The 25,821-nt window shown below is 50.5% G+C and overlaps 12 protein-coding genes and 1 non-coding gene across 13 annotated transcripts; 5 read left to right on the forward strand and 8 right to left on the reverse strand.

Annotated features, from left to right (window-relative positions):
* Window positions 1–87: 87 nt before the first annotated feature.
* Window positions 88–1,268, reverse strand: AKAW2_12048A (isopenicillin N synthase family dioxygenase; the record flags this gene model as incomplete). Its single annotated transcript, XM_041684600.1, has 4 exons — window positions 88–506; window positions 556–918; window positions 982–1,167; window positions 1,235–1,268. The coding sequence occupies 4 exons, from the start codon at window positions 1,266–1,268 to the stop codon at window positions 88–90; spliced, it is 1,002 nt and encodes a 333-aa protein (XP_041538768.1).
* Window positions 1,269–1,698: 430 nt separating this feature from the next.
* Window positions 1,699–3,173, reverse strand: AKAW2_12049A (alpha-hydroxy acid oxidase; the record flags this gene model as incomplete). The annotated part of the gene is made up of 8 exons (XM_041684601.1): window positions 1,699–1,774; window positions 1,824–1,900; window positions 1,949–2,202; window positions 2,255–2,329; window positions 2,379–2,766; window positions 2,831–2,933; window positions 2,986–3,019; window positions 3,080–3,173. 8 exons carry the CDS (start codon window positions 3,171–3,173, stop codon window positions 1,699–1,701), a joined length of 1,101 nt encoding a protein of 366 aa, XP_041538769.1.
* Window positions 3,174–3,686: 513 nt separating this feature from the next.
* On the forward strand, window positions 3,687–4,946 carry AKAW2_12050S (uncharacterized protein; the record flags this gene model as incomplete). Its single annotated transcript, XM_041684603.1, has 5 exons — window positions 3,687–3,703; window positions 3,757–3,962; window positions 4,023–4,100; window positions 4,160–4,623; window positions 4,689–4,946. 5 exons carry the CDS (start codon window positions 3,687–3,689, stop codon window positions 4,944–4,946), a joined length of 1,023 nt encoding a protein of 340 aa, XP_041538770.1.
* A 471-nt stretch (window positions 4,947–5,417) lies between these two features.
* Window positions 5,418–7,685, forward strand: AKAW2_12051S (fungal specific transcription factor domain-containing protein; the record flags this gene model as incomplete). The annotated part of the gene is made up of 3 exons (XM_041684604.1): window positions 5,418–5,565; window positions 5,640–6,592; window positions 6,642–7,685. The coding sequence occupies 3 exons, from the start codon at window positions 5,418–5,420 to the stop codon at window positions 7,683–7,685; spliced, it is 2,145 nt and encodes a 714-aa protein (XP_041538771.1).
* An 89-nt stretch (window positions 7,686–7,774) lies between these two features.
* AKAW2_12052A (dihydrodipicolinate synthase family protein) lies at window positions 7,775–8,695 on the reverse strand (the record flags this gene model as incomplete). Its single annotated transcript, XM_041684605.1, has 1 exon — window positions 7,775–8,695. One exon carries the CDS (start codon window positions 8,693–8,695, stop codon window positions 7,775–7,777), a length of 921 nt encoding a protein of 306 aa, XP_041538772.1.
* A 594-nt stretch (window positions 8,696–9,289) lies between these two features.
* On the forward strand, window positions 9,290–10,909 carry AKAW2_12053S (aldehyde dehydrogenase ALDH; the record flags this gene model as incomplete). The annotated part of the gene is made up of 3 exons (XM_041684606.1): window positions 9,290–9,420; window positions 9,473–9,672; window positions 9,723–10,909. The coding sequence occupies 3 exons, from the start codon at window positions 9,290–9,292 to the stop codon at window positions 10,907–10,909; spliced, it is 1,518 nt and encodes a 505-aa protein (XP_041538773.1).
* A 581-nt stretch (window positions 10,910–11,490) lies between these two features.
* Window positions 11,491–11,561, reverse strand: AKAW2_t10046A. The gene has a single exon. It is a non-coding gene; the product is annotated as a tRNA-Gly (tRNA).
* Window positions 11,562–11,814: 253 nt separating this feature from the next.
* AKAW2_12054A (UbiA family prenyltransferase) lies at window positions 11,815–12,912 on the reverse strand (the record flags this gene model as incomplete). Its single annotated transcript, XM_041684607.1, has 2 exons — window positions 11,815–12,741; window positions 12,793–12,912. 2 exons carry the CDS (start codon window positions 12,910–12,912, stop codon window positions 11,815–11,817), a joined length of 1,047 nt encoding a protein of 348 aa, XP_041538774.1.
* Window positions 12,913–13,574: 662 nt separating this feature from the next.
* Window positions 13,575–15,576, reverse strand: AKAW2_12055A (uncharacterized protein; the record flags this gene model as incomplete). Its single annotated transcript, XM_041684608.1, has 6 exons — window positions 13,575–14,379; window positions 14,428–14,709; window positions 14,759–14,929; window positions 14,980–15,332; window positions 15,392–15,491; window positions 15,554–15,576. 6 exons carry the CDS (start codon window positions 15,574–15,576, stop codon window positions 13,575–13,577), a joined length of 1,734 nt encoding a protein of 577 aa, XP_041538775.1.
* Window positions 15,577–16,296: 720 nt separating this feature from the next.
* On the reverse strand, window positions 16,297–17,640 carry AKAW2_12056A (aromatic ring-hydroxylating oxygenase subunit alpha; the record flags this gene model as incomplete). The annotated part of the gene is made up of 3 exons (XM_041684609.1): window positions 16,297–16,500; window positions 16,559–16,784; window positions 16,838–17,640. 3 exons carry the CDS (start codon window positions 17,638–17,640, stop codon window positions 16,297–16,299), a joined length of 1,233 nt encoding a protein of 410 aa, XP_041538776.1.
* Window positions 17,641–18,138: 498 nt separating this feature from the next.
* On the reverse strand, window positions 18,139–19,615 carry AKAW2_12057A (MCT family MFS transporter; the record flags this gene model as incomplete). The annotated part of the gene is made up of 5 exons (XM_041684610.1): window positions 18,139–18,304; window positions 18,359–18,643; window positions 18,701–18,796; window positions 18,847–19,434; window positions 19,491–19,615. The coding sequence occupies 5 exons, from the start codon at window positions 19,613–19,615 to the stop codon at window positions 18,139–18,141; spliced, it is 1,260 nt and encodes a 419-aa protein (XP_041538777.1).
* Window positions 19,616–21,666: 2,051 nt separating this feature from the next.
* AKAW2_12058S (CaiB/BaiF CoA transferase family protein) lies at window positions 21,667–23,001 on the forward strand (the record flags this gene model as incomplete). Its single annotated transcript, XM_041684611.1, has 1 exon — window positions 21,667–23,001. The coding sequence occupies one exon, from the start codon at window positions 21,667–21,669 to the stop codon at window positions 22,999–23,001; it is 1,335 nt and encodes a 444-aa protein (XP_041538778.1).
* A 540-nt stretch (window positions 23,002–23,541) lies between these two features.
* On the forward strand, window positions 23,542–25,769 carry AKAW2_12059S (fungal specific transcription factor domain-containing protein; the record flags this gene model as incomplete). Its single annotated transcript, XM_041684612.1, has 7 exons — window positions 23,542–23,609; window positions 23,666–24,454; window positions 24,499–24,565; window positions 24,612–24,798; window positions 24,843–25,023; window positions 25,077–25,235; window positions 25,283–25,769. 7 exons carry the CDS (start codon window positions 23,542–23,544, stop codon window positions 25,767–25,769), a joined length of 1,938 nt encoding a protein of 645 aa, XP_041538779.1.
* Between the last annotated feature and the right edge of the window lie 52 nt (window positions 25,770–25,821).

Below are 25,821 nucleotides of genomic sequence, written 5' to 3' on the forward strand. Positions count from 1 at the left end.
TGAGAACCTGATCCAACTTTGGTGTCATCAACACGAATCCACATGCCAGCCACATGACTTGCTTGTCCACTACCTGAGACGCTCCAATCAGCTGCTCGCGCGGACTGCATCCTGCGACAGTTCACCTGCTCCCTTTTGCCCGCCTCCGTATGTGTCCGCATATCGCGCCAACATCCACTCCTCCACTGTTATCGGCGGGTACTTTGCCTCCTCCGTCTCCGCCTTGCAGCTGGGAATGCACTCCACCACGTAATCCAGATTCCCGGAGATAAAATATGGCACGCTGTATCGTTCTTGCCCGCTTCTATTGATAACCCGATGCAAGTTGGATATGTAGCGATCGTTGGTCCAGCGCATCAACATATTGCCTAGGTTCACCACAAATGCCCCTGGAACAGGCTCGGCATCCGCCCATTCGGATGCCTCGCGGTCCCACACTTGCAGACCCCCTTTGTCATCCTGCAGCAGGATGGTAAGGCCTCCAAAATCGGTGTGAGCCCCAATGCCTAGGACTTTCGTAAGCAGACATGTTTGCGCCCGTGGTTGAGATCATACCTCGTTCCTGACCATCCGTTTCCTGGGGAGGATACCGCACTAAGCGTATAATATTGGCCGAATCGTGGCAAAACCCATTGAACCAGTTCACATCCAAGTCGAGCGTTTGAGCCAACACCTGGAATATCTTGAGTCCCAGATCGGACATCACCGCGTGGTAGTCTTTCACCGTACGCCGGAATGATCCAGGATCTCGGATCTCATCGGGGTATTTATTTGACCCTTGAGAGAATCTTCCGGTGTAGGGATGCCCTGGCGACAGATCTTGCGATAGATAATAACTCTCTTTAAGATCACCAGGACCTTCTTTCTCGAATTTCTGCGAGCGAAGACCTTCGTATCCCAGATTAACGGGCTCAATCTCTGTTCAAGCATTAGTGGTCAAGATCGGCTCTGCTTTAAGCGTCAAACTCTGCATGAGATTACCTCGACTGTACTTCTGCTTCACTTCAACTGGTAAGCTGAATAGGTCCCGGGCCTGCTGAAGTATAGCCTCTTGGATATCGAGCGGGACTCGATGGTTGATGAGTTGAAAGAATCCATGTCTCTCACACGCGTGACGGACTTGCCGCACTAGCTCTGCCTTTTTCTCGGCATCACCGGTGTAGAATGCTATAATATGTCAGGCGAAGACAGATATATTGTTGCAATCATGGTGAAAAGATGTGACAGAACCTACGCTCAAAGTCGATAATGGGAGGTGCAGTAACCATTGTTCCGGGATTGTGGTGACAAGGACAACCTCGGAAGAAGATTGTCTTGGTGAGCAAGCGGGGTATGAGGCCACCTCGACAGCTGCACTACTCGTAGATTAGCTTGTGTCCTGCATACTAACCGATCCCTGTCAAGGCGAATCAGGAACAGCGATGATGGAGAGGTGCGACCGTTAGGATGCTGTCCGTGTCACTTCGGATACGTCGAGATGTTCTGCATGCCGATACGCCAATACGACTCTTCCTTTGCTTTTCCAACCTGGAAGTATTTCTCTGAAGTCATTCTGCGTAAGTAGGCAAATACCAGTTCAATATTCATTCAGCAAGTATCTGAAGTTCACACTCAAACAAGAAGCTATATAAACACATCAAAGGATAACTTGGTATCGTTAATCTAATGCTAATAAAGATTGCTAAGCATCATGCAACATCACAGTTTGGAGAGCACACCGTCCGGCTGGAGAACGCATAAATGCCTTCTCTGGATTTCAGAAATCGACCGACATCTGGAATAGTTAGCATAGTACCTGTTGGTAACCGTACACATCAACTTACCCAGCGAGAGCCATCGTGATCATCAGCTCCTGGCGCAATATCCGAATAGCAAGCTCCACTCCTTGCTGGCCATCATACTATAGCTGGTTACTAGAATGCCCACAGCAGCTACCAGCTTCACTTACAGCAAGTCCCCAAATGGGAATCCGTCCCATGAAACAGTAGTCTGCCCCCAGAGCCAGGGCCTTGAAGATATCTGACCCCCGGCGGATTCCACCATCGATTGCGATCGGGATACGGCCCTTTGCAACGGGCGCGCAGTCGCGCAGTGCATCCAACGTGGCCGGGGCACCGTCTAGTTGGCGACCACCATGGTTGGAAACAATAACCCCATCAACCTTGTGTTGTATTGCCAGTTCAACATCCTCGGGGGCATAGACTGCCCGTGTCAGCCAATCTAAGTTTGCTTCCATCTGGACTGCTTCACTTACTGCCTTTCAACCAGATCTGAAGCTTGGTATGTTTCCTCAGCCAGGGGATCGCGCTATCCCAGTCAAGACTAGCATCTAGTAATTATCAGCGGCTCGTCCGAGGGTATATACGAAAATTACCGACCATAATCTGTGCGATCGGAGGTATCGCTGCCATTACTGAGAATATTGGGATATTCCATATCTTGCGGTAGCTGGTAGTCGTTGCGATATTCATTCAGTCGCTTCCCAAGAACAGGAACGTCCACCGACAAGAACAACGCTTTGTAGCCCGCCTTTTCTGCTCGTTCCAGTAACTGCAATGTGAGTGACCGATCCTTGAGCACGCACATCTGCATCGCATATGGATTCCCGCAGCCTTGACTGGCGACATCTTCCATCGAGGTGGTCGAGTATGAGGACAGGCCCATACAAATACCGTATTTCGCGGCGGCACGAGAGGTTGCGAGCTCTCCTTCGGGATGGGCGAGTTTGTGCGCCGCTGCTGGGCTGAAGCCGAAGGGAAGGGATACCTGTATAGTTAAGGAAGGGCATCAGCAACGATTCTGTGGTCTATTAGACTAATATGAGTGCTACCTTAGTCCCGAGTATCTCTGTGCTGGTGTCGATGTTAGCCACGTTTACCAGGACCCGTGGGCGGATTCTGTATCTGTCAAATGCGGCTTCGTTGTCGCGTAGTCTGTGCCATCAGTGATTGTTCGGTAATGGTAGCTTCGAAGATCTGTGCATACGTTATTAGGTCCATGGCACCTTCATTGTAGTAATCTAATTATCTCCAATGTTAGGGATCAACATTGCATGTTTCTCAGTGGTCAATTGCCCTACCTCTGACCATCTTTGGGAGCTTCTTGCTTCCAATCGCCTTCAGGTCGGCGATACAGCTGACATCCTTGTGGAATGTCTCTCCGCGATGAGCCATGCTGGCAATGAGATCAGTACAAGGCACCGGTTGATGAAAATGCGTCAAGAGGAGCAAGTGTCAGGTTTCGATAATACTGTGTTATCCTGTAGTAGGGCATAATTGGACCTATATACCACATGTCGGTGTCGCCGACTTTCCTAAATCTTTGTTGTCCTGCGACTGCAGCTATTCCTTAACACCGAAAGAGGAAAGCAAAAGATAACAACTCTCAAAATACCTTCCCAGCGTGACGCTGTCGCAAAGCGCGGACACTCTGAGCTCAACTGCCCTATGGCATTGGGCAAGTCTGTGCAGCGGAAAGCCTTATCAGCTACTATCCCCGGGGTTCTATTATGGGGTGACGATCGTTCCTCGGAATCACCTACCAAATAGAAATATTCCCCTCAGAAAGAAGAAGTCTACCCCTCATCACATCATTTCAATTTGAATCTGATTATTTTACATGCCTCTTGTCAATTTCGTTTTCTTGTCCTGGACTATTAACTGTTGCATTCCTGCATAGTAGTCACAATGGCGAAAATCTTTCTGTACGTATACTCCCGTGATCTAACTTTGTCATTGCGATTAACGGTAGTTATAGCACAGGAGCCTCAGGCTATATCGGAGGGGATGTGCTCTATGCGCTGAAATCAGCCCTTCCAGCCTGCCAGTATACAGTCCTGCTGAGGGACGAGGCAAAGGCGCAGAAACTCTCTCAAGCATACCCTGATGTGCAAATAGTCCTGGGAGACTTGGATGCTTCTTCTACTTTGGAACAGCAGGCACGGGAAGCGGACATTGTCATCCGTGAGTATCCCACTTCGAGACATCCCCTGCCTCTTACTAACATTGGTCTGTTTTTACTAGACACCGCAAGCTCAAACCATGTCAAGAGCGCTGAGGCCATCGCTCGTGGATTGACCGCAGTGGAAAGACCTAGGCCAGGTAACTAACTTTTACCTCCTTGTCCATGCGCTGCTTATCGTTGCTCATAATACAAACAGGTCACTGGCTTCAGATATCAGGCGCAAGTGTCCTTTCTATTCCCGACATTGTAGCCAGCGCCTTTGGAGAACCTTCCGACAAGGTCTACAGCGACGTCGATGGAGCCGATGAACTGCGGGGGCTCATCCAACAATACTCTGCAAAGCGCGTGGTCGACAATTTGATCCTCAGCCTCACCCCTGCCGCCAATCGTCCGAAAACCGCATTGATCTTCCCTCCTATCATTTATGGTCGGGGTAGAGGGCCGGTTAACCAGCGGAGCATACAAATTCCGGAGCTAGCAAGAGTGACGATGCAACGACGGGGCGGGATTAAGGTGGGTAAAGGAGAAGCCACATGGAGTAATATACACATCTCGGATGTTAGCAGCATCTTTGTGAAGCTGGCTGAGAAGGCTTTACGGGGCGAGGAAGGGGACTTGTGGAATGAGAACGGGCTCTACTTCCCGGGTACTGGGGCTATCGTAAGTTCCTACATTCTAAACTTTGAGCCTGAGCCCAGAACGGGGTAATTTCTAACGAGACATAGACATTCGGTTCTATCTCAGCGCAAGTGGCGCAAGAAGTGAAGAAGCTCGGCCTTGCTGATTCCGAATCGGTGACTGAGATCAGTCATGAAGAGGCCGATTCGCTCACTCCTCATGGCGGAGTGTTATGGGGGACCAATGCCCAGCAGGTAGCCCAGCGAGCGGCCAAGCACCTGGGATGGGTCCCCGAGGGGAGGACATTGGAGGATGAGATTCCACACACCGTTCTTGCCGAGGCACAGAGACTTGGACTGAAATAGATCTATGTAAGAAATATTAGAAAATTAGGGATGAACCTATTCACAATTACGTTATTTGCCCATGAGAATTGACATGTCTGGTTATCACGCGTAGAACCTGCTGTTATCAAGATCCCATCAGACTGCAGGGCCTAAACCCAGGACAGCAGGTCCTTCCGACACTGCTTTGGTCCGAATTGGAAGGAGATTCCGGTTCGGCGGAACCACATTCCTTCCCGGTCGGGCCACACCCTTCTTTCTTGTGACCCGCTACTAATTGATTCACTTTCCAGCTCTAACACAACATCGGCTCATACCCCAGATTCTATTCGATTACTATACTTTCCGTTTTTGTTGATATGGCCTATTTCGACTGACATGGCTTCCTCCAAGCAATCAGGTCGCCGGACTCGTCGCAGTCATGCCCTGGGAGCCTGCAGAACATGTCGTCGGCGTCATGCCAAATGCGATCAAAAGAGGCCTACTTGCCAGATGTGTCGGGCAACTGGTGTGGTATGTGAGGGGTTCGTTGATGAGATCCGATGGATGGCCGATCGGAAGTCCCAACCTTCTTCGGGGACAGCAGCTGGCAAGGCAAATGATGCAGAGAAGCAGGGGCCTCGACGCCATCTCTACACAGGTTCTTAATCCTTCTCTATGATTGACCACCTGATTGCCAAATCCAGAATAGTGAAGCTAATATTTCGACCTCAGAGAAGTCGAGGGTCTCCATGAGTGATGCCCTGAGTGCAGACTTGGTGTCAGGCTCTATAGATGCCTCTTTGGCAGAGATCGAAAACAGATTCCGGGATGCCGAGAGACCATCACAGGGTGATATTGTAGTCGGGCCATTCTCTGTGCTGGACTTTAGTCTTACCGACCCCAAATTTGCAAGTAGTGCTCAGCCTGCTGACGAGACTACGGTCGCAAATGACGTGGTTCTATCGTCCGCGAATACCCTGCCTGAAGGGGCTTCCGGGGTCAGCCCAGCTCTGTCGCAAGACTCAATCGCCTACATGAATGACCTGCTGCAGTGGTCAGACATTCTTAGCTTGGATCCTCAATTGCATAGTGCTACACTATCTGGCACACTTGACCTGGGTGACTGGTTGCCCCTCGATTTAGGGACAGAGGCCCCTATACTAGAACATAATCTCCTTGGCGAAGCGCCTAGTCTGATGGACGATACAGCTGCTGTCTACAATTCTGGCCCAGAAAATTACAGTACTTCTAAGGTGATACCAGCGGTTGATTGCAATCCACCTGATGTACTAGCAGATGCTCATTTCCTATTACGGCACTTTCAGGATCATGTCATTTCGCGCATGATGGCCGTTCCTATAGACCAGAAGTCACCTTGGAAGATACTAAATGTGCCGTCTGCTGTGGTAACATACAGCGATATCACTTTTCTTGGGTCTCAAAATATCACTCATGCTCGGTTGGCTAATCTTTACTGCCTCTTGGCCTGTTCAGCCCTTCATCTCACAGTAAATCCTTCCATGAGGACCTCAGACTCGACAGAACGCTGGAAGCCGGTAGCAGAATACGCTTACCATCTAGCCAAAGACCATATGCAGATGTCATTGAAGCATGAAACGCAAGAGCCAAAGAAGGCCAAATACAAGGATCAGTTAATGGCAATTTGCGCCTTGACTGAGTTTGCTGTAAGACAGCTGTCAAGTTATGTCCCTGATAGATTACTGACCGAAGCAGATTCTAACTAGCCAGCAGCAGGACGCAAGGTGCTACATGATTGATGCCGAGCGGCTGCTACGCCTCCGAGGTTTGCCAAAACAACGCATCTCTCAGAAAGCACGCCTGCTACACCACACATATACTTGGCTACGGATAGTAGGCGAGAGTACCTACGCTTTGCATAACTACACGCCGTCGGATACCTTTATGGAGGCGCTCAAATACCGGTTTCGTTACCAAAGAGTTGAGAACACCCAGGCAGCTGGTTACCGAACTTCACGCTTGGACGACTTCTTGCGCCTCGATCGGCGGCCGTCCGATAGCGACCTGGACATTGACGAGCCAAAGGAAGCTGATGTTGGCTTATATGACATCCACCTCCAAGATTCGCGGAAATATCCAGCCACGCTGTACAGCCAGATCTACGGAGTATCTGAGACATGGCTTAGCTTGGTATCTCAGACGACACGCCTGGCCAATGTAATGGAGACTTTTCGAGTTGCGCGCGAGATGCGTCAAGGAATAAATGCAAGTCTCGAAGCATGGGAAGCTTTACATCGGCGCAGTGCTCGCCTGGAGAGCATGATTTGTACATTCGCCTCCAGAAGAACAGAGGACAACATATGCGGTTCGGCGAATATACTGGCCAGGTCACATGGATGCCTTCTGCAGGCTTTGAATTCTGCACTAGTTATCTTCTTTTACAGACGTATCCGTCAGGTCCACCCGGCTATTTTGGAGAGCCAGGTGGACAAAGTGATCTCAGCATTAAATGAGTTTGATGTAGCGTTGATGGAAGCCGACCAGACCGGCCCAGGCACTGTATGGCCTCTGTTTATTGCTGGGTGCGAGGCTACAACTCCCGATAGGCGGCAATCGATCACGGCGCTTCTGGACAAAGGAGAGGCACGATGTGGGTTTTCTGCCTATCAGACTGTTCGGGAGGTCATGAAACAAGTCTGGGACAGACAAGATGCACATTTCACACGAAGCAGAGGAGAGATTTTCCCGACTTGGCTGGATGTCGTCAAAAGCAAACAAATATGGCCCATTTTAGCATGATGACCACCGGGGGTCCATTACAAGGCGCTACACGAGATATGATGACATGTGCTCATAATTTCATTGTTCTATATCCAATTTTATTGACATCATGACGAACGCTTTACAACATTAACACTCGCATTCACCATCAACTGGGCCAGTTCGCTCTGCAGATCCTCCTTCAAGAGGGCGAATGGCTTCCGCAAGCCACCAGTCGCCTGGCCCCTCAGCTCAACGCCTGTCTTGACAGCCGCAGCGTAATTGTGCGACTCAAGGAACTTGCAAATGGGCCATGCTTTAGCCCATAGTTCACGGCCCTTCTTGAGATCACCTTCGACAGAAACCGCATTCCACAGCTCTACCGCCAACTCCGGGATGATGTTGGCAGCACCCCAAACCGCTCCAGGCGATCCAGCTGCCAACCCATAGAACGTAAGGGTATCCCACCCGTTGAAAGCGGTGATCTGATCCGACAATCCAAACACCAATTCCGTGTAGGCTGGCGCATTTCCGGAGGTGTCTTTGAGGTACTTGACGCCGACCTTGCTCAGGTCCGCTATTTGCTGGGGGGTAAGGGTCAACCCGCTCGCAGAGGGAATATTGTAGTAGACAATCGGCAGCTGACTGGCTTCATGAATTTCAGCCATGAGCTCGGTCAATTGCGCCACGTTCAAGGGATCGTAGAATGGTGGCACAACCATCACGGCGGCTGCACCAGCTTGTGCGGCATGACGTGCCAGGTCCACTGCCTCCTCGGTGGAGGTACTACCGGTGCCTGCTACGACAGGCACACGGCCAGCTGCGTACTCGACGCAGAGCTCGGTCAGCTTCTTGCGTTCTTCGCGTGTCATGGTGGTGAATTCGCCTGTGCTACCGCCAGGCACGAGGCCATGCACGCCGGCGCCGATCAGGTGGTCGATGTGAGACTTGAGTCTTGCTGCGTCAATCTGAGTCTTGTCGTCTGTAAAGGGAGTGATCAGGGCGACCATGATACCCTGAAGGGCGGGGAGTTGCTGTGTAACAGTCATGTTGGATGTAGTGGTGATTGCTTGGTATAGCTAGGAAGAAGAACGTGAGGATGGAACGAGGGAGTGTCTGCTGGACTCGTGAGTGAGCCTTGAAGGCATTTTTATTCCATGACGCGACGGGACTGCCTTCCCTCTCAACTACACTCCAAGTCTATACTACACTGCTAATGATGTTCTGGTCAATGGCGAAGCCCTAACTCTCTGGATAGGATGTCGGAGGGGTTCCAAAATATCCATGCCGGAACCACCTTCCTGTTTTGGCGATGCGGGTGACCCATCGGAAGGCAGTTCCGGCATACAGTGGGGAGGGCTTTAGCGCATTTACTGGCGCCAGACTATCAATGCGTCTCGACATCAATAAAGTGAGGGGTAATGGGGCGATCTTATCCTCGTTATCGCCTTATCGGAAGAGACAATTGCTGACTAGTGACACACTTCAATTGCAAAGTGGGCTGCTCGGAGGCACATCCCACATCCGGAACAGGAAGTTCTAGCCAAGCAGCTTATATCAGAACAACACATCTGTCTTTGCGCTGCTTATCCCTACTTTCTGCAAGAGTTGTTATCTTTCTACTTTAAGACCCAGAAGAGAATATGGCAGACTCCCTCTTCGTCGACATCACCACCCCCAATGGCCGGCAGTACCAGCAGCCGACCGGCCTGTTCATTAACAATGAGTTTCGTCCCTCGTCGAGTGGCCAGACTATCGTGTCTTTAGATCCTGCGTATGCACCTTACATCTAAACTACTCTCAACCTTCCATGCTGACTTCTACAGCACCGACAAGCCCATCGCCACCGTCCACGCCGCAACAGCAGAAGATGTCGATGCTGCCGTTCAAGCTGCCAAAGCGGCGCTATCACACTCCACATGGAAGCTTCTCCCCGCCACCGAGCGGGGACAGCTTATGGGTCGTCTGGCCGATCTGATGGAAGAGAACCGAGAACTATTTGCTGCTATTGACGCATGGGATAACGGTTCGTATCCCCCAGTTTCACCATTATGCGGAAACTGACTTGGCCAAAAGGCAAACCCTACCAAGTCGCCCTAACCGAAGACCTCACCGAAGCCATCACCACCATCCGCTACTACAGCGGCTGGGCTGACAAGACCTTCGGACAAACCATCAGCACCACTCCCCAAAAGTTCGCATACACTATCCGCCAACCCATCGGCGTGGTCGGACAGATCATCCCATGGAACTACCCGCTGTCGATGGCGACGTGGAAGCTGGGACCCGCGCTCGCCTGCGGGAACACCGTCGTCATCAAGGCCGCCGAACAAACACCCCTCAGCATCTTGGTCCTCGCAACACTTATCAAGAAAGCCGGCTTCCCGCCCGGAGTGGTGAACATCATTAACGGCTACGGAAAAGAAGCCGGCGCTGCGCTGGTCCAGCACCCGCTCGTCGATAAGATTGCCTTCACGGGCTCCACTGCTACCGCCAGAGAAATCATGAAGATGGCAGCCGGCACATTGAAGAACATCACCCTCGAGACGGGCGGAAAATCGCCCTTAATCGTCTACCCCGATGCGGATCTGGAACAGGCGGTCAAGTGGTCGCATTTCGGCATCATGTCCAACAAAGGCGAGATTTGCACTGCTACGTCAAGGATCTTCGTGCATAGGAGTATCCTCACTACCTTCTTGGAGAAATTCAAGGAGGCAATCGAGACGACTTCTAAGATCGGCGATCAGTGGGACGAGAATACCTACCAGGGACCACAGGTCACCCGGGCACAGTACGAGCGGGTTCTCGCCTACATCGAGACAGCCAAACAGGAGGGCGCTACACTAGTCACCGGCGGCAAGCCCTATACCCCCAAAGATGAAAAGAATGCAAAGGGCTACTTCATTGAGCCGACAGTGTTCACTGACGTGACTGATGACATGCGCATCTGTAAGGAAGAGGTGTTCGGGCCTGTGGTGGTGATTCTACCATTTGATTCGGAGGAGGAATCGGTGCGTCGCGCCAACGATACCACGTATGGTCTGGGCGCTGCGGTCTTCACGACTGATCTGGAGAGGGCGCATCGTGTGGCTGCGGATATCGAGGCAGGTATGGTCTGGATTAATAGTAGTCAGGACTGTGACCCGCGCATTCCGTTTGGAGGTGTCAAGCAGAGCGGTATTGGGCGTGAGTTGGGTGAGGCGGGACTGGAGGCGTATTCGCAGGTTAAGGCGGTGCATGTTAATATGGGGAGTAGATTGTAGATTAGACTAGAAGGCAATATGCTTCGATGAATAAACTCTGATGACTTTTTCATGTTCTAAATAAGGTTGATTGTTCTCTGTCATCGGCAACTGAAGGTTTCCCTGAATGAAGCGCATGAATTTAAACTGGTGATGTAAGAGCACCTGTAGTACTTAAGTCTCCATTGTGAAATTTGTGGCGTTGTTTATCAGTATAACTGTTATGTAGTATACTAGTAGTCTCAGCTTTACTTCTTTTGAGCAGCACCTTCGCGTAAGTAGACGGTGCACAAGCAAATATATATTTCTTGTACAACACGATCACACCGTCAACTTCCTTGTTGAACTGGACTCGACTAGAAATCCAAATAAACAGAATTATTCGTTCTTTATAATCAGAAGAAAAATTCTTTTTTCTTGAAAAGTTGACAATACTTGTAGTAGCTAGTACTCATATTATTATTCTCCATGAAGTGTGACACTGCTCATAGGTCTAAATCCACACTGGCGATTAAAAACGGTGTTCTTCCGCAGGGAGAACCAATAGCAGGCGCACAACCCCACTCTGGACACTATCGGGAAAAAGCAAAAAGAAATTGCTGTGCATCATCCGTGAATCGAACACGGGCCTCATCGATGGCAACGATGAATTCTACCACTAGACCAATGATGCTGGTGCTTGTAATGCTTGGCAATTGAGTGATCTAAGAGCCAATGAATTATATGAGTATTTACAACCCGAAGACAAAACATGGATTAGGATGATCAGGATATGGAATAGTTGGATTGTCAGTCACTAGAACTTTACAGTCTCTAATAAATTTCGCTATAGTAATACCGAACACCCTGGAATAACCGCAAAATAAGAAGAATGACAACTGCCTGCAAGTGCAACCCTTCCAGACATACATGACTGGGTGTAACCCTCACATCCCTCTGAGACTTTTACCAAACCTAACAAAAACACTAGGATTCTTGAACAAAGGAAGCATCCAAATCACCGCCGTCCACGCCGTCCACATCTTCCACGTGCGTTTATCAGCAACCCCTTCCCGAAGGAATAGGATCCTCCCAGCAATGGCCATTCCCAACGCAACCGGGAGAACATACCCGGGTACGTCCAGCTCCCAGAAAGCAGGACAAACAACGGACCAGATCGCAACAGGAATCGCAACGGACCACCGGGCCGGCCCGTCACCCAACACAATGGGCATTGTATGGCGGTTCTTCGCACGGTCTCCTTCCACGTCCTTGACGTCTTGAATATGCATCGTCGTGCCAATCACAGCACTGGTGAGCCAAATCCACCGCCATGCTCTAGGAAGTATGTCGAATCCCGTTCCGGTCGCGACACGCAGTGATCCCTTGTTGTATTGACTGAATGCGAGGGCTAGAAGGACATTTCGTAGAATGAACCCGTCGTCACCACCGCTTAGGTCATTGTATACCCAGTTCATCGTGTAGAGGAGAGCAGTCTCCTCCCACGCACCGAGGTAGACGCTGAGTCCGAGCACAACTGGGATCGCGAGCAAAAGTAGCTGGCGAGTATGCAGGATGCTGATCCGACCTGCGGGCAGTGGTCTCCAGGGTCGGTTGATCTTGTCTTCTGCCACGGAGTCCGGGTGCCTCTGATTCGCTAGATTGAACACGAATAGGTTTAGCCAGTTCCATAGCATGACCATGGGTATTCGATTGACTACTGAGAGTAAGTCCGGAGTGTTATCGTCTGTCAGAAGAGGCCCGGACAGAGCAGCACAAATGCCAAATGCAGTCTCGGGAATGACAAATGTTGTAAAGTCGTCCGCAGTGAAAAGCCAAATAGTCAGCGCTAGGTCCTTCCAATACCATCCTTTCTATACAGTTATGAGCTTTCTGAATTGATGGTTATATCGAAGACCACTCACTTCGTAAGCCCTTGTATCACTCTGTCTTGTCTTCACGACATCGGTATTAAGTGAAGCATTTGCAGCGCCAAGTAAAGAATTGAAAATCTCGTAGAAGCGAGAAAAATCAAGAAGATCCATGTTTTTCTGCATTTCAAACTTTGATCTGCTTCCACAGCAGAGAGATGTCTGCGTTGATCTCTGGAAAGTATCTTGAGAAGGACCAGTCTCGGGTGTGTCACACCCTTATATTCCTGGAATCAATTCATGTCAAGATTGGAGTTGGCACTATAATAGCCTCAGAGTCCACCATTCAGCTCCTGTCTGCAAAACTTTTGCAGTGGCTGGCTGTCTCAATACTCAGCTAAACCTACGGCCAAAGCCGACGAGCTGGTGTATGATACCAATTTAAGCAAAACGTTGAGGTTTTGGTTATCCTTGCCGATGGCGCTCTCTTGATACGGGTTGTAGCTGAACCGTTGCACAGCTGAATAACGCCACACATGGTCTTGTCAGACGGGGCGGAACATAGCGCTGAGGTGGCTTTTTCATGCTGTCAGATAATATTCACCAGTGAAGTCAGTTGAATCCTCGGACCCAGTTGCCTGCGCCGTCTGGTGCAAAAACCAAGGTCCTGGGGGCAGATGTGGTCATTCGAGCCGAAGGGCGGGAGACGGCAATAGGACAACAGTGTCAGCACTAGCGTTGCGTCCTAATGCCTGACAAGATTGATCACTTATTCGATCTGATTGAAGCAGTGCCTTGTGGGAAAAATGCGTAGCACACAATGTATCATAGAGCGTTTACAACATTGCCAGCCAACCAACTTTTAGCCGTCGCATCAAAGGTACCCTCATCTTCGACGCTCGCGCCAGGCTTGTGCCTTTCTGCTCCCTTAGCAGCCGTCCAATATCCATGTAGCTTTCCACGGTTGCCCGAAGTGGCCCTCTTACACCACGAGGTAGCTCCTCAATTGCCTCTCGGCTGACCTGATAATATCCATCTGCTTTCTGCAGCATTCTCTCCTGCAGGTTATACATGACTGGGATATTAGGACGCTCTAATACATCTCCTGGAGTCAGGCCTACTTCATCCAGCCACGTTGTAGGAATATATACTCGTCCAATTGCTGCGTCGCGATGGATATCACGTGCAATGTTGACACACTGCATGGCTTTGCCCATCTCCTTCGCCGCCCGTATCAACAGCGGCACATCTTCCGTATTGTCGTGGCCATGATAAAATAGGACAAGATCGAGAACTAATGCACCCACCGCGCCAGCTACAAAACCTGCGTACTGATCAAGGCAAGTGTCTGATTTGATCGGGAAACTCCCTTTCTTAGGATCGAATGCCAAGTCGGTCTCGAACCCTCTCAGCAAATCATAGAAGAAATTTTCAGTTAAGCGGGAGAGTGGAAGGTAGCTGATCGATCGGTACAGCCTCTGATATTTTCCCCCTTCCATAGAAGCATGACAAGCGTCATGAGGTAGTCGGCCGCGATGGCTTAAGTCTAGGAGGTATCTACACTCTGTGATCCAAGTCTTGGCTTCCTGATCATCTTCAGCTTCGTCAATGAGATCATCCATGACCCGGCAGAAGGAGTACCTATGCATATCAGAAGAATGAACAACACATGAGATTGAGGGGCATTACAAGAATATGAGATCAATGCGTAGCTGACCCTGAAATAATGCGCTGCCGAGAAACATGCTCTGACTCTTCTCTTGCAGACAAGATACGGCCTGGGACAATGCAGATAGGGATTCGTCTATAGACAGCGGACTGCACAATAACGTCAGAGCTGTCCTGAGCGTGGTGCCCTTGTCTGCTGCCGGCCGTGATAGGGACTTGTATTCTTGAAGTGCATATGCGTAATCAATCCCAACTAGTCCTAACACAATCATCATATTGGTGACCAGAAAAAAGAGTGCCTCTCTGTTACTGTTAGACATAATGTTGATGATCACAGGTGGGTTTGACTGACTCAACCTCTAGCCCACAGATCCGATAATCTAATTTTGTGCCACTCTCTATCCTCCAAGTCCCAGATTTCATAGCACGGGAATCCGCAACCCAGAGATATAGCATAGGGAGGCAGATCGCGGCGATTGTGGGTTTTGCGGGAAGTCCAATAAGAAACGGATGGGACAACATCCTGCGTTCTCGCATGAGCATTTCATTAGATTCAGAGTGGACTGATCTTACCACTGGAATAGCAAGATTGGACTGACCCCCACAAGGATCAGGCCCAGGTAAGTCATATGCCGTCCCAACAGCAGGCACGTTGTTCCACCACGCATCAACGTTAAAATGACAAATGCAACCACTTTTCTTGTTCTACATCTCTCCGGATGCGGCCGAAGGTACATGGGTCGCACAAGTGGCTTCGTGAAGATGCAATATGCCACACTCGTGATGTAGGTTTGTATGGCAAAAAAGAAAACCTCCTCAACAGGAATATCGAGTATCTTGGGACCGACTACTGCGTCGGGCGGATACGTCCAGATAGCAGACCGTATCAGGTAGGAATCCCAGGGAATTGTTGCAAGAATGGCAATCTGTCAGTCCCGGGTAGATTAGATCAGAAGTCCTTGGTTTCAAGGTACGGTTGAAGTACCGTAATCAGAATGCATATTTTGCAACAGTCTTGCGCGGCGAAGAATGGGTAGTAGATCACTGTCAGTGCCGATGCAGCAGGAATAGTGTAAGTGCAATGACTACTTGCGCACTTAGAATTAGCAGATGTAGAAAAGAGATTGGTAGTAGAGACGCCTCTTACAAGAGAATATAGTCGACCCCCATTTTGCTTCATGGTTATCTCGCACTCCCTTACGGCGAGCACCAAGAGTATGAAACATATATCTGGAAAAGGGCGTTCAGCCCCCTTTGCAAGGTTCAGCCGAATCCTGTTTCACTGCCCCAGCTTCCGGATAGGAACCGGTTGCGGTTGCGTCTGAGATTCATGAGGACTAGAAAGTTTGTTTGTGACGGACATTGCGCCACTGGAATACAGGGATAGATTTGAGAAAGTCTAATTTGGATTAGTGCCAAGGAGCTTAGAAGTCGTCCACCCGCTGTCAATTGCATATTGGAGATGCCCTCATTGAGTATCCGATCGGCAGACCAGAATGATGGCAATGCGTGAGGTGCTGACTTATTCTGACCTCATGACAAGAGTATAGCTGGTCGGAGTAGTGACCAACGCATGAAACAGTGACCAGCTGGTCTTTCTCGACAGTATTGAGCTGTGGCGACCAAAGACGGGATTGACGCGACGAAAAAGTAAGTTGTAAGATATCAGTAGAAAACGAGATGAAGCTGTAGTGGGGAAGACCAATTAGAGAAAGGGGGTGGGTCACGTTATCGGGGTACTACTGCTAGATGCCCTCAGGGACTCTCCCCCACTCTTGACAGCTTTCTTATCAACACAGTCTGACTGCATTGGCTGTTTCATGCAAATGTCTTTCGATACGCAATGCTCCGAATGCTTTATCGTTCATTACTCCATATTCAGTTAAACCACTACCAAGCTAATTCTGGTCTGGCCATGCAGCTCGCCGCTTCCAGCTGAGAACAGAACCTCTCCTCCTCTGCCAGCTTCCCCGTCCTCATCTCCCCAGTCATCTTGGGAACAGCGGGCCAAATCTCCTCCCCGCCTTGGGCCTCTTCTTTTCGCCGGTGTTCCATGACCATTGTCTTCACATCTCCTTGAAAATGGATGGGCCCCTGCCCACAGTCAGTTCTGCCCGATCTCACGTCTCTTCTATCAGTGTCTCATACATACCCTCTCCTTGTCCGGGTGAAGCTCGCCGTTCGTGAACACACCCGCGCTCAAATTTTCCTGTGCTCCAACACAGAGATCTTTGTCTTCATCCAGGACTTGTCGGTAAAACGCATTAATATTGGCAAACTCCTCATCCGTTGCATCTCTGTGTCGATATACTTCGTTTTCGATCTTGCTGGTCGTCGCGCTAACAGGGATCATGCGTTGAATGTAGAAGAATTTATCCCTGCTATCGTGTTAATAGATCATCGACCCCTTCCCTTTCGGGTACAAACTTACGTGACTGTGACCGATGTGGTTGGGTAAAAGTATGTGATTGACCTCCGGAACTGCGCATCAATATCGTCCTTGTTGAAGATATGATGCTCCATATACCTCGCCTTGGGCTCGACCCGGTACCGAGGAAGATCTGACACTCCATTAATCAGGGGATGTGAGGTCGCGCAGTGATAACATTCATTGTAGTTCTCGATCAGAAGCTTCCAGTTCGCCTCCACGTCCATTTCCCAGTAATGGTCAAAGGCATATTCCCCATCGAAGTCAAAATCCTGCATCCGCGGCTGCTCATCGATCTTTTGGAAGTCGTCGTCCCACTTGACCTCCGGGTCGCCAGCCTCTAGATTCACCCAGACGAAGCCCGCTTTGTCGATATGCACATGGATTGGGAGGAGTCCATGTTGACTTTTGTCAAAGCTTGATACGGTTTCGAAGCGAGGTGCCTTTGACAGGTTGCCCTTTAATCCGTAGGACCAGCCGTGATACTTGCAGCTGAGGATAGAGCTAGTTCCGGACCGAGCTTGGACAACTGGGTATGCGCGATGTCGACAAATGTTGTGGAATCCGTTGATGTTGCCCTCGCGGTCTCGAGTCAGGAAGAAGGAAAAGTTAGAGATGGTAAAGGAAAGAAAGTTGCCAGGCTTGGTAAGTCGACTGGAATGTGTGAGTAACATCCATCGCTTGGAGAAGATGGCTCGCCGCTCCAGCTGATACATGGCGTCAGAGCGATACCATGATGCCGGAAGGCTCCGAGGTGGAGAGCTTTTCTCTGGGGTGTTGGAAGACCAGCCAAGTAATCGCCACATCGTGATAGGGTTTGTGAAACAAGTTGTTGAGGTGGCTCAGAGGAGCTCTGATCATCACAGTGCCTTTATAACAGCGCAGCGCTGGTAAGTGGGGTCTTGGTTCGGCGTTGTCGCATCAAAGATGGGGGCGTTGGGAGCTCGCCCGAGGACACCACTGATAAGGAATTGGATAAGGATCACTAGCTTTTCTGTCACATCTACCTGCTGTCCAGCCGTTCTTATCCAACTCAGAAAAGAAGGAAGAAAAACATGGGTGCTAATCCTCCTTTGGTCACTGGTCGCTGCTACATATCATCCCTTGGGTACAATTGGGGGATTACGAACCCCTTGACACTCCCCGATTCACGTCTTTAAGTAAGTGCCAAGCTCCAGTTTATTATATGCCATCTATTATATGTATCAGTCGTTCAAGTCGTATCTAGGCTAGATCCATTATTCTATCCCAGTGTCGAGTCTTTTTTTCTTTTTCCCGGCTAGCCCGGCCGTCACTAACCCAACTCACATTTTGCTCGTATTCCGCAGTTTCCTGAGCAAGAACGTCGCTGCTCCAATTAAAACCGACCCTAATATCCCACAGCAAGCACCAAAAAGTTGCAAGCCCGAATAATCCGTGTAGTTCTGCTTTTCGAGAATGGCACCCATGATCGGCAATCCGGTAAGACAGCTGCCCAAGTTAGCAAGCAGGAAACTGAATTTGCTTGAGAAACCTGAAACTCACCTCACTGACATGATCAGCTGGAATGTTCCGAATCGCTGACCTAGGGTCTGCAGATCCCCCACTTTGGCAACACATGGCATCATGAGAGAGACAACAGCGCCACTGACAAATCCATAGACCGCCGAGAACACGATGATACCTGCATGAGAAGGGTGGTAATTGAAAGGAAGCCATAGACAGAGCATTGACACGCCGGTGCCGAAGCAGCAAAGTGTCAGGACGTTGAAGTGACCAAATACATCTGCCAACTGAGGAGGGATAAGACGCCCGAATATAGAGGCACCACTATATTTCCCGAAGTTAGCACTGAGGTATGGGAAAGAAAGCATCGCGCAGCCTCACTTGATAATGGAAATGAGATAGAGAGCAAGAGTCGATGAAAATCCCGCGTTCTCCGCCATGCTGGAAAGATAATCGAACGGAGCCCAGAGTCCCCACCTGTCACTGTCAGTCAATAAGCAGGGTCATCGATCGGAATATTGACGAACATAATGAAGAATGCACCAGCGGTGTACAACCCAAATGCGGTATCCTTCAGCAGAGTCAGGTCGATCCACGCTGCTTTACCGTTCCACTCCTTACGCGGAAGACGGCTGCGGATCAGTAGGCAGGCTACTGCCAACATGATTCCGACGAATAGCGCGGTATACCGAACGGCACCATAGAAGCCAATGTCGTTGATGACTCGGTCCAGAAAGATCGGAAAGATAACACCCCCAAGTGAACTTCCAGATACAGCAATGCCAGTTGCAAGACCTCTGCGACGAACAAACCATTGGCCGACGCAAATCATGGCCGAAGTGAAAACACCACCTGCGCCGATGCCGAAGCAGAGACCCTGGGCAAGGAAGATCTGATAATACTCGTGAGCCAAGCTGGTCATACAGAGACCCAGCACGCAGAGAATGCTGCATGGCCAGAGGACCGGGATCGGGCCGTAAGTGTCATTTATGCGACCCCATAGTGGTCCCGGTGCCCACATGAGGGCCAGCTGCACGGCGAAAATCCATGATATGTCGGACGCGTCGTAGTCTTTGAGTGACGTCTGCTGGTATGTTGTTTGAAAAACACCGATACTGTGATAAGATTCAGTACGGAGTATAGGGGACAGTTTTAGCCCGTCGATACATACGCATTTAGGAACCCAAAGGAGGAGAATAGGGCGCAAAAGCCTCCAGCCACGGTCAGCCAACCCTTGACCCCTTCTTCGGGCGGAATGGCTGGGTCTTCTACCGGCTGGTTCTTAGGCTCGGACATGTTTGTCTAGCCCAGAAATCCCAGGCCAGAATTGTTCTAATATATGTTCACAGCTCTGCTTGATGATTTAGGGATGCATGAGGCGAATTACAAATTCTGGGGGAAAAAGCCTCCACAGGGTCCCGGACAGTGATTCGGTCTACGACTGGCTAAGTCCGACCGAATAAATGCGGGCGCTAAGATAAGTATCTGGGTTTCGATGAGAAGCTTCGTCTCGGGCCTTCGGCTCTCGTTATGTCCGATGGGGCCCACGCGACAAGGATCTTGCTCATCAAACTCGCGCTAATTATGCGAACATTTGTCGAATTGGGCATGAAATTGGCCGTGTCATTGCAAAGGCAAGTGCGATCGGACCCATATAACTTTGCAAGTCTTTGTTCAGAAGAGTATATGATCTGTGTAAATTAATCGGACGTGGAGCCTATCTAGGGCTGGGTATTCAGCTGAAGAGCAGTGGTCTTACCTTCTCCGTTCGCGACCAGCTAAAGCCCACAAAGCGGCTGTGAGCAAGCCACACCAGGGAACCCTGGCCAGAAGACTCTCGAACCCATTATTGGGATGATGCGGCCCACATGGTACCCACAGTGCTGTAAACTCTGATGCCAACTGCCGGATCCAAGTAAAGAGCAATGAACTCCATGGACTACTGCAAGACGTGCCCAACATTGGGACGTGTGCATGCGACACTTGATCAAGAATGACAGCAGATTATAATGATAATATCATAACTAATATTCCCTCAGCGGTTAGTCTCCAGGCTGATCGAATGTCACCTTCTGTGCACACTGGATATTTGCGGATCGAGGATCGACTTGGGCGTCAACTTTTCTCAGGTCATCGCTTGGAGGTTTCTTGTCGGAGAATTTCGGATGTATCCGAAATGTCTGCTTGCAGCTGCCACACCGACATGAAAAGGCACGTCTCATTCATCGGGTTATCCCCCGTCGCAAAATTGATGACGTGAACAGCAACTTACCCCCGCCAATCAGATGGCAGAAGGGTCAGATGCTTTCCCGATGATCGTCAAGTGAGTTCCCTGGACGATGCCATCCTCCCCGACGGACAGCCATTATTCATCCGTCGGATGGGACAGCTAGTCCGTTGGACCGAGCTACTTCAGCAACAGATGTAAAGCTTGACAGCCCCGTCTACATATGATGCCAGGCTTTGGTCTCTTTGAGGATGTTTGAGTTCTTTTGGTAAAGGGGACAGTCAGCAGACATGCACATTACGAAGATCCCCCGGCATTTGCTCGCATTAAGGTGCAGTAGTAGGAAAACATATCCGGCTAAAAGACTTCTTAGTGCTTGCGTTGGTGTGAACATCGTCCGAGATCATCACAGGCGGTATCCAAGCAGGTGTTCAACCGAACAGCCCCGTGGCTAAATTTGGCAGGGAGCATCCTTGTTGACTTGCATGGTAGATGTAGCTGCCTAGGACTTGTGAGTTCCAGCTGCGCAGGTTGTATAGGTGATCATTGCTCAAGTCTTGTGACAGCCACGTGCTTGAGGACAAGCTGCGTTTCCAGCAACCTTCCTTTCCACTGCTCCTTAGTAGTGCGGTAAACGAATCTCCATCAATCTTTCCATATCCCCGCCAAGATCGGGCTTTCTGAATGTATGATCTTTGGAATGCGACCGGGCGAGAGGGATAACTAAACAAGTGGCAGATCAACCGTGGAATAGAGAATTCGGTGGTTATCCCGCCAGCGCTATACCTAGCTGAGCAGACTTATAAAAAGACGTAGCAAAGTCAGAACATGGTGAGATTAAACCGTGCTCCCTAATGGTGATGTGGACATGATAGCAAGTTTGCGACAGCGGTTGTCTGAGACACGATGGAAAGACTGTAACAAGTCTGAGGGAACATCTAGTTCTAGCAAATAACAAGGTTCCCCTATTGCACATAATACTATACCCTCTTCTTGAGCATCATCAGGATGACCGTATCCATTTTATAGTCGACAGTCACTCATTAATCCTAATGATGAACCGAGGCCAGGCCCGGGGCATATAGCCGACCCCAGAAAAGCCGCGCCCCCACGGTCGGCGATGTTCTCCGATCGGGGATGCCCTCAAAAAGTCGGGGTTATCCCCACCAAGAAAATCCCAATTGATCTCACAACCATCACCATGCCTACTACTCGTCCCATTGTCCGCGCGGCATGCCATAGCCTCTCAAGCATCCGGCATGCTTCCACAAACACCGCGAAAAAAGCAGGTCCTCTGGCCGGCATCACGGTGGTCAGTCTGGAACAAGCCATAGCCGCACCCTTCTGTACCCGCCAATTAGCCGACCTGGGAGCCCGAGTCATCAAAGTCGAACGTCCCGGTGTCGGGGACTTCGCGCGCAACTACGACACCCGCGTTAATGGCTTAGCCTCCCACTTCGTCTGGACCGACCGGTCCAAAGAGAGTCTCGCCTTGGACCTCAAGAAGCCGTCCGATCACAGCGTGCTAATGCGCCTGCTCAGCCGCGCTGATGTCCTCGTCCAGAACCTCGCCCCGGGCGCCAGTGCCCGGCTAGGATTATCCTACGCGGATCTCAAAGCCGCTCATCCTTCGTTGATCGTGTGCAATATCTCGGGGTATGGTCCTGACGGACCGTACCGCGATAAGAAGGCCTATGATCTGTTGATCCAGAGCGAAGCCGGAATGCTCTCCGTCACGGGGACAGGGAAAGAGCCGGCTAAGGTGGGCATTTCCATCGCTGATATTTCCGCCGCTAGCTATGCCTACTCGAATATCCTGGCGGCGTTGTATCAGCGGGAGAGGGATCCCGCGAAGCAAGGGTGCAATATTGATATCTCGATGTTGGAGAGTATGGTTGAGTGGATGGGGTTCCCCATGTACTATAGCTATGAGAATGCCCCGGGTCCGACACCTGCTGGTGCTTCGCATGCGGCTATATATCCGTATGGGCCGTTTGAGACGGGTGATGGGACGGTGATGTTAGGGATTCAGAATGAGCGCGAGTGGGCCAAGTTCTGTGACATCGTATTGGGACAAGCTGATTTGGCTACGGATGAGCGGTTTGTGAATAACTCGCTGCGGTCGCAGAACAGAGATGAGCTGAAGAAGATCATCTGCGACGTCTTCTCGTCGCTTTCTGCGGAGCAGGTCATTGCTCGACTGGATGAAGCGGCGATTGCGAATGCCAGCGTCAATGACATGCAAGGCGTCTGGAACCACCCGCAGCTGAAAGCCCGGCAGCGATGGACTGATGTTGAGACTCCAGCGGGGACTGTGCCGGCCCTGTTGCCTCCTGGAATGACCCTGGGTGATGCGGATACTTATGGGGCGCGCATGGATGCGGTCCCCGAAGTGGGTGAGCATAACAAGGCGATTCTGGCTGAGTTGGGGCTCGACGAGGGTACGGAGAAATAGTGATAGATACGTTAGACTATGTACATCCTCATGAGTGTTGGAACTCTTTACCCCTTGTTAATACGGTGGACTGGCTGGTGTTGTCACTCAAAGGCTAGAGGTACGTAGACTGCATACTGATCAGACGTAAAGCTAGTGGGTCGCATCCTGAAATTTGCACTCAATCTCTTTCCGAAACAAGCTACTGCTACGAATCCTTGAAATTTCTCACTGTGGCAGGTTCGACTTGTTTGTGAATATCGGCATCATATCCCCCTCGCCGAAGCAGGTGGATCGGGAAAGCAGGCAAAAAGGCCGACATCCTCGCCAAGACCGAGGTAGCATAAAGCCGCTTTTATCCTCGACGACGGCTACTTGCATTGTTCCCTGGTCACCTCTGAACTCCACTGCGGACGATCTCTCCTTCAATAGTAGTTGGAACTAACTAACTTCAGAATCATGTCCAGTCAGGAGGCCTCTGGTCACCGTCAGGTGAGAACCAGAGCCAAACAGGCTTGTCTCCACTGCAACCGGCGGCGAATCCGCTGCAATGTGCTACAGATGCGCCCATGTCAGAATTGTCTCTCGTTGAATGTGCCCTGTGAGATAGGCGTTTCGAAGCGAGGAAAGTATGCTTTCCTTATTCTCATTGTGGCCGTGGGACGTAGACTGATTCAGGGCATAGGTATCCCCGTAAGAAAACTGCCCGGCAACATGCTATGTCACAAACGGACGGCAACTCGGTCCAATTACCGACATCATCGGGGGAAGGAAGAAGTCATTCCTCAACGTCACCATCGGGTGGTAAAGACGAAGGAAGAGAGCCACATGTTCATCCGATGTCAGGGGATGCTGCCAGTGCCCACCAGACGGTGTTCTTTGGCGAATCCAGTCCACTCACTGTAGTCATTGACGAAGGGCGCCGATCGCCTGAGAAGGGGAGTGGTGAACGGCACATGACTCGCTTTCACTATCCCATTCCAGAGAAGCTCAACGCTTTCAATACCCGAGATGAGGCTTTTCGTGCACACAAAGTCAAGAAGGAAGACCAGCTTAGAGCTGACGGGGCCTTTTCGTACCCCCCCCCGGAGACATGTGCCATTCTTCTGCGGGCGTACTTTGACTGGTTTCATCCCTGTTTCCCGATCCTTGATCACGCTGCTGTGTATGAGGGCTATGCGCAAGGGATCTTGTCTCCCCTGCTCCTCCAGGCTATGCTGTTCATTGGCGTAAGCCTTTGCACGGACGAGGCGTTTGCCCAGACGGAGTTCCCCGTTCGCTACTGGGCGAAGTTCCTTTTCTACAGCCGAGCAAAGGCGATTTATGATGCGGAATGGGAGTCTAACAAGACGGTCAAGATCCAATCGTTGTTTCTGTTGAGCTTCTGGCGTGGAGGTCCTTCTGAAGAGCGGGACATTCGATTCTGGTTAGGCATTGCCATTGACTTGGCTCAAAAGCGCGGCATGCATTTGATGTATGTGTTTTTCTATTGCACCATGTCACCTGCTAATCAATCAGGTCTAAGTTTTCTTTTGGTTCCGGTCGAGAAGCAGGGCCATGGAAGCGAATCTGGTGGTCGCTCTACGTATGTCTTCCTCCATAAAATTGGTGTTAATACTAACCGTTGCCAGGCCCGAGACCAGCAAAGCGCCGCAGCACTTGGGCTGCCGCCGCGCATTCGGGACGAAGACTGCGATGTCGCCATGCTTGAGCCAGATGATATCCGGGAAGAGGAAGCGGGAGGACAAGGTCTTTTCGGTGTGCAGTGTATTGAAGATCTTCGTTATCCGGCCGAGTTGGCCAAGTTGGCCAGATTATGTATGTCCGAACCTCCCAACTTTGAATCTTTGCTTACCGTTCAGTGCGTTCTATTGTATCGACCCATTATTCGCCGGTGTCTTCCTCATCCAGCGGCACGTCACGAGCGGTGTTGCATAAGCAGCTGGTGGATTGGGAATCCGATATGCCTCCTGAGCTGAAGCTCGAAAACGCCACAACTCCGCGAGCCAGGTTCCTAGCGGGACTCTTACAAATGACATACCAGTAAGCCACATTCATTTGACTCGAATTGGCTCCCCTGACTGGCCAATATCTAGAAATCTCTATGTTCTGCTTTACCGACCGTCATTTCTTAATCCACCGGATGGTATCTTGGACAGCCAAGGCCAGATAGCCTTGGATGCCGCGACCAAAAGCACACGAGTGTTGGAGGATATGCTCTCGCATAATCTGGTCCAACATGGACCTCCACATCTGTAAGTCTCCGTCGATAATCTATACAGGTATCAAGCTGACCATGTAGAATCACCCACGCGTTCTCAGCCCTCTGCATTCACACAATCGAGTTCCGTCGCTCATCTGGGACAGGCCGTAAACTGGCGGAACACCGAGCCAGACTCTGTCTCCTGAGCCTACAGGAGCTGCAAAAATCCTGGGACTTGGAGAACTGGGTATTAAACCTGTTCTTCCGATGCTTGGATGATAGCACTGCCCGTACTCTGCGACCGGTGGATGCCACTGCTCCGCCCCCAAAGACCGAAGCCCGCGATTATGTCCCTGCCACCCCAGATGCTTTTCCTGCTCTCAATATGAACCCAGAGGGACACACGCTCGACGCACCTTGTCAATCGGCGCACTCGCCATATCCCACTGGTGATATTAGCGCCCCCAGTGATTGGTACGGGCTGTTCAATTTTGCCGAGGATTATACCGACATTTCGGGGGTCATTTCCAGCCACGACCCGTCTATAAACCTGCAGAATTTGGAAATTCTCTACCGATTCTTATGACGAAATCTGTCCCACTTAAAAAGTCTGCACTCACAATGGCTGCGACCGCACT

The sequence above is a fragment of the Aspergillus luchuensis genome, chromosome 1, assembly GCF_016861625.1.
Source record: "Aspergillus luchuensis IFO 4308 DNA, chromosome 1, nearly complete sequence".
In the NCBI taxonomy this organism is placed as follows: Eukaryota; Fungi; Ascomycota; class Eurotiomycetes; order Eurotiales; family Aspergillaceae; genus Aspergillus; species Aspergillus luchuensis.